General features: G+C 38.5%; 1 protein-coding gene across 1 annotated transcript in view; it reads right to left on the minus strand.

Moving 5' to 3' along the window:
- The window catches only part of LOC135084062 (protein MON2 homolog), a 77442-nt gene that overhangs the window by 48369 nt on the left and 13804 nt on the right, over positions 1-15269 (minus strand). Inside the window, exons 12-15 of the mRNA XM_063978805.1 lie at positions 4153-4249; positions 3568-3696; positions 3113-3192; positions 2906-3033 (exon numbers count right to left, since the gene is read on the minus strand). Of these exons, the coding sequence (XP_063834875.1) occupies positions 2906-3033; positions 3113-3192; positions 3568-3696; positions 4153-4249 (434 nt within the window). The remainder of the gene's footprint in view (positions 1-2905; positions 3034-3112; positions 3193-3567; positions 3697-4152; positions 4250-15269) is intronic.

The raw sequence follows: 15269 nt of genomic DNA on the forward strand, positions 1-15269 counted from the left end.
ATAACATCTCTTTCTACCTGAGCCATTTAGTAAATAATGTATCTAAAAATGCAGAATTAAAAGAAAAAACAAAGAGTAAACGCAAAGTTAGGATGTTTGTACAGGGTGTAAAAAAACCTATCACGAAGACTGAAACTACGCCTTCTGTACATCCAACCAAGTAATATTACAAAATATTATTGGTGGGAAATATTTTTTATTTTTATGATTAAAAAAAATACAATATTCCGCAGCCCGCAATGTACAGCGCGCCACGCAACGCAATGACCGTGCCTATGTGTGTGTGAGTGTATTGGAGCGTACGCGCTTTCCCGCCACTACCTACCGCGACCGCAGAAGTATTTTGTACACAAAATTACCAGATTATTCACTTTCTACATTTAAAAAACACATTCCTTTAGCATTTGTTTAGGTTTAGAACTAAGTACTTACCGACTAATCCCCTTCGACGTCGTCTGGAATCGGCCGCTCCAACCGGACAAGTTGTGGCTCGAACTGACGGCCTTCCACGTGCAAGCAAACGCGTGCCAGGTAAATCGTGTTTTGATGCGCGCTCCAGTATTCCTTCACGTACAGACTGGTATTTAAGTTCCTCAAATACGACACAATACACGCCTAGACGAGGCGGACGGAGGCACAATCGGCTGATTGTCCAACAGACGTTGTACAGCCAGAACAAAAATACGTGCATCAGTACGGTGGTGCGCTGTAGGATGTTCAGCCCGATACCTACAGCCTGCAGGGCTTCAGATGCGTTTCCACGTGCCCTCCCATAACAGTAAACCATGTTTACGTACTCACGAGCACTGTACGTATGGTTAGGCATCTTTCTAACACACATTCACTATTACCACACTCACTATCACACGTTCACACACTAACTATCCGCACGAGAAAACAATCAAAAGTCGCAAGCGCATTCGACGGCCGAAGAAACCGAACTGAGCAACGCGAGGTGCGAGCGGCCCCTCGCAACAAAGGCACTGCCCCGCGCGGCGAGACTGACTGACCAATAACAGTCAAGCAATACGTCTATCGAATGTGTCGTCGTGAATCGGTACTCTTCATTTTCAACTACAAATTTACGTAATTTTTAACTTAACAAAAATGTAATTTCATCACTTTAGTACAGGCAAGTCTATCAACGAATGAGATTGTAAAAGCGGCGGCAAAAATACTTTGATTAATCTTTGTTAACTAAAGATCCGTCCAAGCATACTTAATAATAATTAATGCTTTAAGCAAGCTTCCAAAATACTCAAATTTGAATGAATTGTAGATGCGCAATCGTTATTAATAAAACAATAAGAATATCAATACATTTTGATAGTTATTCCGTGTAATAAAGTTACGTTCATTTAAAATAATCACGAACAAGACGATGAATCTTTTTATGTTGAAGAATGGAAGTAATTGGTATGAAAGAAGTGCTAAAAGATATGAAATTTTGTTTAGTTTCTAAAATCAATCGAGTTTAAAAATAAAATCTTATCTTTTAATCTCCCATCGAAAGTGAAGGAGCAAGAGTTTGCCAGTGTGTTATTTCTAGGCGTTCAGATTGCAGTAATAAGTAAGTTAAGTTTTATTTTATTAATTACTATCGTAAAGACGTAAAATTTATTAAGTTAGAGAGCCAGAAATAATGAACCTGTGTGTAAGAGCATTTGTCATTTGTTTACAGTACTTTTTAATGATACAAGTTTATCACATCTGCTTACTGCCTGTGATTAACGATTAAAATTACGTTTATTTAGAATCGCGTGCATAACCATTATTTATTTCAAGTAAATTATGAAGAAAGGAAGTAATGAGTATGGAAGGAAGACTGAAAAAAGAGACCTTTTTATTTAGTTGCTGAAATCAATTAAGTTTAAAGAACACACAATCATCACTCCTATCGAAAGTGAATGCCTTAATCAACGATAGGAGTAACATTGCCAGGTGTTTACTCTAGGCGTTTAGAGCGGTGTGGTGTAAGCAATAATTTGGAGTTTTACTTTTTATGAATTTTATTACTATCGTAAAGACTTAAGTTAATGAAGTAGAGAGTTATTAATGTAAAGAATGACAGGCCTCATTCAAAAGATCATTATTCATCTGTTTACGGTACTTTTTACTTTTTAATGATACCTACTTACGCTTATCACACTTGCGTAGCTAATAAGACCTGTGATACTACATTGTGATAGAATAACGGTTATGCGTAAAAGCACGGTTTAGTTAACAACCTAGGTTCTGTAAGATTATTTAATTTGCGGAAAGAAACAAATTCGTGTAAAGGGTTTTTATTAATTAAAATGTAATTTATTATTTTTTAGAATAAAAACTAAACTGGTAAGGTGATATTAAGGTGTAAGTAACTAATTTAAGTACTCATTTCATTTTTACAAACTAGGTAGATTTGGATTAAGCTCAGTTCAGTTGGTCCAGTCGTAGTCGTTGAACTCACAGTAGAGTTGAATGACTCATGGGCGAGCGCGGGTTGCGGTTCGGGGCGTGGGGGCAGCGCTTGAGCGTGTGTGCGCGCGCTGCTGTCCATTTCTTATTGTAAAGACAAAAGCCTTATTGTGACGAAAATACTCAAAATTTTAATAAGGTTTCTTAGAAAAAAAAATTTTAAACAACGAATTGAAATTGATAATGTAAAAATCTTGAAAAAAATATTCTGACTTTGACCTTCAATATCTCCTAAACCACAAGTTTCCCAGGTATGGTCCCAAAGAAAAAAATGATCCCCATGATGTGGAGAATAAGTAGTCTTCGGCTTCGGGATAGGTTTTTTTACACCCGTTATAATATTCTTTGAAGCATAGCATTCTTAATTGATTAAAAACAGTGCGAAAGAAAATGAAATGTGGGTGGGGCAACAATTAGCCACGCCCACAAGTAATGTTATCTCACTCACTTGTAGTTTCAACTGCATCTCTTTCTCGTCATCCTCATCTGCTTTTTGGAGAACATTGGAGTTCTGGTCTGCTTCACCATTGAGGCTATTGTTAGTGACATCTTTCGCGTCACCCTTGGATTCTGATTCTGTAACATACACATCTTTTAGCAATCTATAAAATATGTTTTAAATTAGACTGCAGTGTACACTGTTGTTAATTTATACCTTTTTGATTATTCCCGTTTTTATTCGAGTTCACTTCTGTGTCGGTTTCGCTTTGGCCGTCTTCGTATATTTCTTGTAATCTAAAAAATATTTATTTAGTTTGTAAATTAGTTGTAAAAATGGTATATCAAAAAATGTACAATGACAAATCAATACTTAATGCATCGTATATTTTTGTTTAATTAAATATAAGATTTTAGTAATAGATAGTGGATACCAAAGATTATAGTTTGCCGGCCGATCTGTGCCCTAATTCACGTAGACGTAGATCTCGCTGACGTTCAGAAGTCGTCCGAATGAAAAACAGTTCTAAATCCGTATTCACAAGGGTCATTTTGATAGAACGATTACTCGATAGGATCGCAAGTCAGTGTTTTGTTGTCGTTGAAGTTTTGTTACGTGAATAAGGTTACGGGACGTCCTGTGGCTAAAATGATGATAATGTTGTAGGTTACCTGAAGTATTCAGCGCCCTCTACAGTGATCGCGATGGAGCGTATGATCTCCATTAGGCACGCGTATGCTACGGAGATCCCGTACCCGTCCTGTATGGCCGGCGCTTCGTTGCGGTCTAGCATTTCGATGCTGGAAAAGAATAAGAACTTGTTACACTGTATATTTATTTAATGAAAAAGAAAATGTTACATAATGTGTTACATAAAAAAACATACAGTCGAATTATTAAGAACAACCTTCTTTTTTTAAGTAGGTTAAAAAAGGTTGCTTAGCTGTTGGATGTAAGATTTAAAAATAAATGGATTAAAGAGTGCAAGCGCAAGTACGAATTGCTCAGAGTTCCTACCAAATTGAGAATTAAATCTAAAGATGTCATTTTAGCAACTTTTCAGGAGATTGGACGAAACGACGCGTCTTTCGACTCTAGCTAATGGCATCAAAATGTCAAAACCGCCAAAAAATTACTTGCGTGGTGATAGAACTTAACCGACTAACTGCTAACTCAAAAATAATATTGGAGCAGTGAAATTAATGATTTGTGATTTTTTTTTTCATTCCAAATGGGTGGAAATATTTTTAACTTACTACACAGATTTAGCTGTCCCAGGTTCAAATGTAACGCAGAGCGGCAGCCATACCCCCTTCCAGTAGAAGCCCGACTGCTGTGGTATTCCTGACGCACCTGTAAATAAGGTTTTATTTTAATTATGTACCTTGGAAACCAGTGACCGACATAGCTCGCAGAATTGCTAAAATCAAGTGGCAGTGGGCGGGGCACATAGCTCGTAGAGACGATGGCCGTTGGGCCAGGAAAGTTCTCGAGTGGCGACCGCGGGCCGGAAGACGTAGCGTGGGCAGCCTCCTACTAGGTGGACCGACGATCTGGTGAAGGTCGCGGGAAGAGCCTGGATAAGGCAGCGCAGGACCGGTTGTTATGGAAATCCTTGGGGGAGGCCTTTGTCCAGCAGTGGACGTCATTTGGCTGAAACGAACGAACGAACGATGTACCTTGATCAATATTTAAAGATATCATTAATATCATTATCATCAATCGTGATTTTATTTATCAAGCAACAGCTAGGTTCTCACTGTGGTGCATTGGCGCAGACATGTTATTATTATGTAAAGATTGTAATATATTTACGAAAACGTCAATATTTTCAAGTATGAAAAGCTACCGAACTATTTTGGTCAGTATGTCAAATACTACACGGTCATGAAATTATGTCATCAATTTACTAGTGTGATAAATTGTTTGAAATGCGGACAATATTGCTAGTTTGCTTGGTTTTCATGATGCATGCTGCAGGATTAATAACAGCAAATAGTACGTTTTAGGGCTATATTTTACCGGGACACCATGGCGGCGCAACCAGTCCCCGCTACCAACAAAATATATGCAGCTTTGCGCAACCAAACGGACACCAGGTGAGTAACTCTCTATAGAGCTGTATACATTTTGTTGGTAGCAGGCGACTGGTTACGCCGCCATGGTGTCCCGGTGAAATATAGCCCTTAGACTTCCACATTTTTTGTCATCTATTTAACAACGTGTGTGTATTCATCTGCTTGCCATTATGGGTAACTTCCCCCAAAGTTTCATTCATTATTGCCTGCTATAGTTTGTGCTCAGAATGCCACGTGGCATTAAATTTAGTTGTTGATAATATGGGAGTGAGAGAGAGACGTAGGAGTATGATATATGATTTACTAGCTTTCCGCCCGCGGCTTCACCCGCGTGGAATTTTGTCTGTCACAGAAAAACGTTATCGCGCGCGTTACTATTTCATAAACCGGGATAAAAACTATCATATGTCCTTTCCCGGGACTCAAACTATCTCAATGCCAAATTTAATCGAAATCGGTTCAGTGGTTTAGGCGTGAAAAACAGACAGACAGATTAAAGTACAGACGTAATCTCATCAAGCTAAACGTGTGTAGTCGTATGTAGTTGTTTGTTAATAGGTGCTACGTTCTTAATTATTTCTTGCAATGGGCTATACGGGTCTATGTAGTTTAACGATTTTTTGCAATAAAGATAAATAGTCTAATGAACCGCCATCTGTCCAGTTGGCCCAGACGGCCGGAACGACCCGCGAATGGCCCGGCTGAGCGACCAGGCGCGCTGCACGCGGCGCTACACGCCAGGCACGTGCGCACAATCCGTAGCCGTCGTTTGGACGTTTGTGTTCCTTAGGCAGAACTGCACGTGAGTGTACAACAATAATATATCCCAAGTAGCATTTTACTCCATTTAAGAGTTCACATTTAGTTCCAATGTGTACTTAAAGCATTAGTACAGTTCACTCGTGATGTATAAGCTGTATTATTGCAATTAATTACACCTATACCTGTCTAAGGGACTTATAGGAGTGTAGACTAGTGTAGAGTTATACTTTTATACGATTGTTGGTGTTATAATACTCTAACAACTATCCTTTAGTCAGCCATCTGACTAAGAGCATTATAGGAGGGTAGACATACGGCAACCGCTGTTTAACGGCCTACTTGTACGATGTTATAGAGCTAGCATTTTAATAGAACACAGGTGGTCATTTATAAAGCCAAAGGCTGTTATGTTTACTTGTTTTAGACTGTTATACAGCTAGTAGCTGTAGTAGGACTTGTTTGTGATAATTAAAATAACCTTTTTTTACTATCTGTACAAAAGGGTTTCAATGGTTCGCATGTACACTGTAGGCTGTTAAAAGGACTATATGTGTTGTCCATTAACATCAATAGCAGTTTATTTGTCCACAAGTACTACTCTTATTTGCTTTAAGCTGAACATGAATGTGAATGTGATATTCTATTACACATTTCCCCAAGCCTGTTTTTAGTTGTTCATGGTGGTTCTGTACATGATGCAGAGGAAAATATTATGCCTGAACCTGAAATTTCCCTTCAAAATATACAGATATCAGAGTGTGATGATTGCAGTTCTAGTGATAGTGAATATACCATTCTGATTTGAACAATTATTTAACCTTTCGCAAAAAAAATAAGAACATGGGCTATTGAAAATCGTATTCCTCATTCCGCTTTGAATAAATTGTCAAGCATAATAAACGAATTTAAACCGGGAACACTACCGTCTGATGCTTTAGGTATTCATACTTGACATTAGTACCTGGGCTAGGCGATTTTACGGACATTAATAATTATTATTGCGGATCTCTAAAATTTCAGTATTTGAAAGAATTAAAGATATACAATTGACCTGAACTAGGTACATCTTAAAGCTGTACATAAGTTCACATTAGAATAAATTTATAGACATTAGCGCTGTAGTGGTACAAATGTAGAACTTCATATAGATAACAGCATTCTAACAGAACACATGTGAACCTAATATACGCTCACCGCATTAAATTGGAGTTATAACAGTTCACATAGCCGTATTTCATTTCCACCATTTTGTTCTACATAACCTAAAATATTTACCAAATAAGTCTCCAAAATTAATGCAGATTTATCACAAAATTCGCAGATAGAGCGATTGAGTTTTGGTTCCATGTTATAATTAATTACCGTAATATAATTATAATGCCAATCCAATATCAAAAACTGAAAATTGTAGATTTCCTCTCAGCCAGTTTTAAATATTTTAAAATGAATATCGCGTTTTTACAGAGGCGCGTAAATATTTTAGCTGTAAATATGTATACATTTCACGATAAAGTTGCATTCCCAATGGCATTAACATTATTAAGTATTTAAAACCCGTGTTATTATTTGCATAAAATGATTATCCGCCCGAGTTGTTTCCCTCTTGGCACTCACGTACAAATACCAAACTAATATTAAAATGTGGAAATAATTTAAGACACACGTGAACTTTAGGTACCATTGGAGTACTTTTGTCGGACTTTATAACTTTGAAAGCTGTGCATTTAGCCACTTGTTACTCTTTATTACACTCACGTACGTTGTATGGTTCACACTGCGTCCCATATAGTGCCGTAAGTCAGCCTTAAGTCCGATGTTACTACTTAAACTGCTATTATAATGCTATTATACTGCTAATGTACAGCCATAGTGAACTTAAGGCTGTCTAATTTGTGCCCAAACTGGTTCTATAAAAGCATTATAGCAAGCTATACAGCTCGTATACAGCTGACATACACAGCTTGTGGAGTACATGTGAACGACTATTGAACTCTTAAATGGAGTAAAATGCTACTTGGGATGGTATGATGAGCAGTACACGGGTTATAGACGGCCCGAGTGACCTGAAGGCCCAGCGGGGTTTGTAAGACTGAGTTTCTTCGGCCACTCTTTCTCTTCGCTAGCCAATGTTGTCCATTGATGGTAGCAGGGAAAACTGGGGGCGTGTATAAGTAAATAAATAAATAATTTCCTTGGACATTTACACTGCGCTTCTAGTCCCAAACTAAGCAAAGCTTGTACTATGGGTACTAGACAACGGATATAAACATACTTAAATACTTTTTTTTTGTAAAAACATACTTATTATACATAGAAAACACCCAGTCCAATACAAACAAATATGTCCATGCACACAAAATATTTGTACTGTGCGGGAATCGAACCCGCTACCTCCGGAATAGTAGTCCGTTTCGAACCACTACTACACCAAACGGCCGACAAGTGTTTTAAAATAAGCCACAAATACTTGGAAGAATTTCGCTTAGTCAGTTAAAACTATTCGATTTGCTCAATGTTAAAATTTCCCCCAGATACCTCCACAGATTACAGATGAACATTCCTCAATGGGATAAAATTGTCTTCACTGGTCCAGGCTACACAGGAGTTACAGCAATGGGATCAAGGAGTGCAATTAGTTCTGTCAATAATTAATGGTCTCATTTCTCTTTATTCCAGCGAGCGTCTAGGCTGCCCGTCGGCTTCTCGCACCAACCGCTTTATGACCTACCGCCGCTGCATGCATCGCTGTCGCCCGCTTGCAGCGCTGTATTCGCAAGTGCTGGCGTCTGCTGGTATCAGTGGCAACCATAGTGCATGGCCAGTTCTTATGAGGGGTGAGTCTGTTATTGTATGACGTCACCAACCGCTTCAACACCTATCGCCGCTGCATGCACCGCTGTCGCCCGCTTGCAGCGCTATATTCGCAAGTGCTGGCGTCTGCTGGTATCAGTGGCAACCATAGTGCATGGCCAGTTCTTATGAGGGGTGAGTCTGTTACTGTATGACGTCACCAGCCACGTCACAGTTGCCGCTGTCGCCCGCTTGCAGCGCTGTATTCGCAGGTGCTAGCTTCTGCTGGTATCAGTGGCAACCATAGTGCATGGCCAGTTCTTATGAGGGGTGAGTCATTTACTGCGTGACGACACCAGGCACGTCACAGTTGTCATTGTCGTCCGCTGGCAGCGCTATATTCGCAGGTGCTGGTGTCTGCTGGTATCAGTGGCAACCATAGTGCATGGCCAGTTCTTATGAGGGGTGAGTCTGTTATTGTATGACGTCACCAACCGCTTCAACACCTACCGCCGCTGCATGCGTCGCTGTCGCCCGCTTGCAGCGCTGTATTCGCAGGTGCTGGCGTCTGCTGGTATCAGTGGCAACCATAGTGCATGGCCAGTTCTTATGAGGGGTGAGTCTATTGTTGCGTGACGTCACCAACCACGTCACAGACGCCGCTGCCGCCCGCTGGCAGCACTATATTCGCAGGTTCTGGCGTCTGCTGGTATCAGTGGCAACCATAGTGCATGGCCAGATCTTATGAGGGGTGAGTCTGTTATTGCGTGACGTCACCAGCCATGTCATAGCTGTCGCTGCCGCCCGCTTGCAGCGCTATATTCGCAAGTGCTAGCGTCTGCTGGTATCAGTGGCAACCATAGTGCATGGCCAGTTCTTATGAGGGGTGAGTCTGTTACTGCGTGACGTCACCAGCCACGTCACAGTTCCCGCTGTCACCCGCTTGCAGCGCTATATTCGCAAGTGCTGGCGTCTGCTGGTATCAGTGGCAACCATAGTGCATGGCCAGTTCTTATGAGGGGTGAGTCTGTTACTGTGTGACGTCAGCAGCTACGTCATAGTTGTCGCTGCCGCCCGCTGGCAGAGCTATATTCGCAAGTGCTGGCGTCTGCTGGTATCAGCGGTAACCATAGTGCACGGCCAGTTCTTATGAGGGGTGAGTCTGTTACTGTGACGTCACCAGCCATGTCATAGTTGTCGCTGCCGCCCGCTTGCAGCGCTATATTCGCAAGTGCTAGCGTCTGCTGGTATCAGTGGTAACCATAGTGCATGGCCAGTTCTTATGAGGGGTGAGTCTGTTGCTGCGTGACGTCACCAACCGCTTTAACACCTATCGCCGCTGCATGCGTCGCTGTCGTCCGCTGGCAGCGCTATATTCGCAGGTTCTGGCGTCTGCTGGTATCAGCGGTAACCATAGTGCATGGCCAGTTCTTCAGAGGGGTGAGTCCACAGATATGGATTAGAGTAGATACAGCAAGTTGCTCGTCAAAGCGTGCCATTCCGATATGTCCAAATGGACATACATGGTCGAGTGATGTACACGTTGTTAATTGTTAGCCGATTACAACAATCGGTAACGATGATTTTACGAGGACAGTAGTACCAGGCCTGTTCATCTCCGCGAGTTCACATCGAAAACAAAACACGCACGATAGCCCACCTACAGGAGGCGATTCGACAAGGCGTCACATACGAGATACGAGCGAGCATTGACACACGCACGCGTACTCTTGTATTATGGAAAAAAATAAAAAAATACTGTGTAAAAAATACTGTGCAGTATTTTACTGCCTAAATAATAATAAAAACACACAATGTACTTTTTTTAAGTTGCCTGAAGACACTGAGAGGTAAATAAGTGGTTATTGTTATTCATGATAATTCATGCAAATTCATGTATTTCTTCCGACATTTTCCGCGATTTGGCACTTCACGTCACACATTAGTTTGCCGAAGTTCGCCGAGCCAGCTATTGTCAATTATTATAGGTGTCAAACAGGATAGGGTCTTTGCGCTGGTTTTCGTCCAACTATCGGAGTTGCCAACTTTGTGATCTTAAAATACCTTTACATAAATGTATCATATTATTTTATGTCGTTCGAGTGCTCATAAAGGCAGTCAACTAAAGTCCATACTGCAACGCACACACAATCCGCACCGTAACGTAAACGCCTTGCCTCGCCGATGACAGTGCGCGAAGGGCAATGACAGCTCGCAAAACACTGACGTATATCAGTGTCTCATGGACTTGGCGTAACTTTAAAATAAACGTACTCGGTACATTACGCACACATTTACACGCATTATAAACACATACACGATTTAAGAAAACAACATGGCCGCAATATAGGCAATCAGCTGACAGGTATTTGTGTGTGTGTGTGTGCGTGTAGTTGCAGCTGATTGCCTATAAATATGTTGTTTTCTTAAATCTTGTATGTAGGTACCTACTCGGCACAAGTCAGGTAGTTAGTGACGTCACATGAAAATGTTGCCAGAATGAGTACTGACCAAACATTACTATTTCTTTTTTTTATACATCACCAGGGGTAAGTTAGAAAGAGATAAACAGCTGTTTGTCATTAATTTGTCGAATTTTTGTATAGATCTATATTTCCTCTCCACTATTACCTCCATGCCACAAAAGGCGATACGTTGTTGATCCCTTTCCGAGTTGATTTGCCTGCTATATGACCTGAGCTATGCTTTAAAAAAATGACCCTTAGTCATCTAAGATTTAATTTTGTATGAAGAAGTCTAATAAACACTTAAAATTGTGTTTATAATGCTATCAATTAGACATACGTGCCAAAAACTTTTCCTGTCAGCACGTTTTTTTTCTAGCGCGATGATTTCTGCAATGTACCGGTGACCGGTGTAAGGCCGCGCATTTACGTAATTTTTTGGAACTCACTACTTTTTAAATTACATTTTCATTTAGGTGGAACTGTTGCTTAGGCATTATAGATTGCAACAAAACTAGCGCGGGATGGCTACTGCCTTCTGTGAATACAATACTTTGTATTCAAATTTTACGCATGTGTTTATGGCAGCTCAGTGAAATGGACGAAAACCGAAGTTAGATAGAAAACCAGCACAATGACCCTACTTTCAAAAATTAATATTGTGATTTTATAAATCACTTAAACAACTTTATATTAATTTGCGGTACGAAGTACGCCGGGACAGCTCGTAAAACAAATTCATTATTTACATATTACTAATTTATCAACTTTGTTCATTGTTAGTTCATTAGTTGTTCGTGTTTCGTTTGGGTTAGACCAAGAGCCGAATGCAAAAAATAAATGTTACTTAATTATATTAATCCTACAAAAAACGGACGGACGTGTGCAAGTCTAATAGCCATATACTTGGTTAACTCATTTTAAAAAGTGCACAAAAACTTTCTATGTTCAGACAGACTATATGACGAATCTATAAGGGTTCCGTTTTTGCCATTTGGCTACGGAACCCTAAATACCGTATCAAAATCTGTTGCATAGTTTTAAAGATCTAAGCATACATAGGGACAGACAGACAGGAAAGCGACTTTTTTTATAATTATTACGTAGTGATGATGGGCATATAGACCAAATAAAGACATTTTGATTTAAGGGGGGGACATCGTAAGAGCCATTCACACTTTTATCAGAAAGTTAATAAATTAATATATTTAGGTTTTTGAAATCTAAAACAGCCAGGAAATCAAAGAGGCAAACATGATACCTTTGTGATTTTATAGGAATTTTATTGTAAAACACGGTCATATTAAACTTTTATAAAAAAATCCAGAGGTAAATGTTTTTTTTTCGAGAAAAATTTTTTCTAATCGTGTTTTCGAAAATATCATCCCATCACACATACGTTCTGTAATACATAATATTGAAAACAGTGCGAAATATCGTCAATTGCAGTTTTCACATACTAAGGGCCCATAATGAAATTAGTATAATGTTTGTTTATGTAATAAAATTTGGTTTGAAATACCTACTGAATTGAATTTTTATTTCTTACTAGCTTTTTGGCTTCGCCCACGTGAAATAAATTGTCACAGTTATGTGTGTTATAAAATATTTAGGTGCTAGCTCTTACACTATATAACTGGCGGCCGCATGTAGCTGCGCGTTGCCGCGAAGAGCAGTGAATGCAAGTGTGGTGCGCTAGATGGCGACACAGTAGCTTCTTGTAGCAGTCAGCCCTATGGCATCAAGACAGTACCGATCACTGACGTATGTCAACAAAACGGTGCTCGACTCTTAAGACAAGCTAAATTACACCATATTGTTGATGACATTGAGCATACATTTTTTTGAATACCTTCGCGAAGAAAAACTTCTGTACGTAGTACTTATTATTATTCTGTGGTAGTACTAACACGGTAAAATTAATAAATTTTTAACGGATTGAGAATTGTAATTAACAGCACAAGTAACAAATAATTAATTAGAATAAAGTAGCAGTAGAAGAAGTATAAAGTAGGATTGTTTTTAATACATATCCTGCAATGTACTATTAAGACCTAATGTATGTGGTGCACTCATCCCGATCCCAAGGAACCGTACTTACTCATAACATTATGACACACACAGATCCGTGTATTCATACACCGGACAAGTTTTTGTATTGAATCGCTGGTAGGGTGAAAAAAATGATGAGATTTGACGATTTGTAAGAATTAATTTATTTAAAGAGGAAAATAAAGATGTTTTTGGTTTTTTATCGAGCCCCCGGGAAATCCCTAGTGCCAGACTTTTTCAAATAGACAGAGTAGAGGTATCTGCCTAAGGAAGTTCTATAATTTTGCCATTACCTTTTTTATAAATGACGGCGGAAGAACAATTTTATTCAAACCTTTTGATTTGTTTTGATTATTTTATAGGGCTCGTCTAAAGCACAATACTATTCATTGCACTTATATTATAATTATGAAGAAAAATCTTTTGTGTTTCATTTTCACTTTGAACGTTTTTTACCACATTGAATTTTGTGATTTAGAAATATCTTCAAAACTAAGGTACCTGACTTAGCTTTATGAAACAAAACGTATTGGCAAAACTACGCATTTTTACATTTATTAAAAATAAAAACTTGAGTAAATAGTCTTTATTTTATGAAACTAGGTCAGGTACTTACTAGGATATTTAAAAGTATGGAATTAAGTGTGAATTACTAGTAGTACTATTTAACATAATGGAATAACAATCATTACTTTCATAAACATTAGGCACAACAACAAAAATATTATTTGCAAATTAATAATGTAGAATAAAGTCTACCGCTACAAAATTATTTTAATCCACAGTCAGACTAGCTATAAATTTAACAAAATATCAGTTTTATCGGAATTAATTACCCAAGTAACATTTTACTCCATTTAAGAGTTCAATAGTCGTTCACATGTACTCCACAAGCTGTGTATGTCAGCTGTATACGAGCTGTATAGCTTGCTATAATGCTTTTATAGAACCAGTTTGGGCACAAATTAGACAGCTTTAAGTTCACTATGGCTGTACATTAGCAGTATAATAGCATTATAATAGCAGTTTAAGTAGCAACATCGTACTTAAGGCTGACTTACGGCACTATATGGGACGCAGTGTGAACCATACAACGTACGTGAGGACAATAAAGAGTAACAAGTGGCTAGATGCACAGCTTTCAAAGTTATAAAGTCCGACAAAAGTACTCCAATGCTACCTAAAGTTCACGTGTGTCTTAAATTATTTCCACATTTTAATATTAGTTTGGTATTTGTACGTGAGTGCCAAGAGGGAAACAACTCGGGCGGATAATCATTTATGCAAATAATAACACGGGTTTTAAATACTAAATAATGTTAATGCCATTGGGAATGCAACTTTATCGTGAAATGTATACATATTTACAGCTAAAATATTTACGCGCCTCTGTAAAAACGCGATATTCATTTTAAAATATTTAAAACTGGCTGAGAGGAAATCTACAATTTTCAGTTTTTGATATTGGATTGGCATTATAATTATATTACGGTAATTAATTATAACATGAAACCAAAACTCAATCGCTCTATCTGCGAATTTTGTGATAAATCTGCATTAATTTTGGAGATTTATTTGGTAAATATTTTAGGTTATGTAGAACAAAATGGTGGAAATGAAATACGGCTATGTGAACTGTTATAACTCCAATTTAATGCGGTGAGCGTATATTAGGTTCACATGTGTTCTGTTAGAATGCTGTTATCTATATGAAGTTCCACATTTGTACCACTACAGCGCTAATGTCTATAAATTTATTCTAATGTGAACTTATGTACAGCTTTAAGATGTACCTAGTTCAGGTCAATTGTGTATCTTTAATTCTTTCAAATACTGAAATTTTAGAGATCCGCAATAAAAATTATTAATGTCCGTTAAATCGCCTAGCCCAGGTACTAATAGTCAAGTATGAATACCTAAAGCATCAGACGGTAGTGTTCCCGGTTTAAATTCGTTTATTATGCTTGATAATTTATTCAAAGCGGAATGAGGAATACGATTTTCAATAGCCCATGTTCTTATTTTTTTTTTGCGAAAGGTTAAATAATTGTCCAAATCAAAATGGTATTCACTATCACAAGAACTGCAATCATCACACTCTGATATCTGGTATATTTTGAAGGGAAAGAAGAACGGTCACGCCCCATACAAAAAAAACCCAGACCCGACAGAAACGAGACATACCTCAATTTTTTTGTCATGTCTTAATTAGTTAAATTAAATATT

Source organism: Ostrinia nubilalis, chromosome 25 (genome assembly GCF_963855985.1).
Source record: "Ostrinia nubilalis chromosome 25, ilOstNubi1.1, whole genome shotgun sequence".
Taxonomy (NCBI): domain Eukaryota; kingdom Metazoa; phylum Arthropoda; class Insecta; order Lepidoptera; family Crambidae; genus Ostrinia; species Ostrinia nubilalis.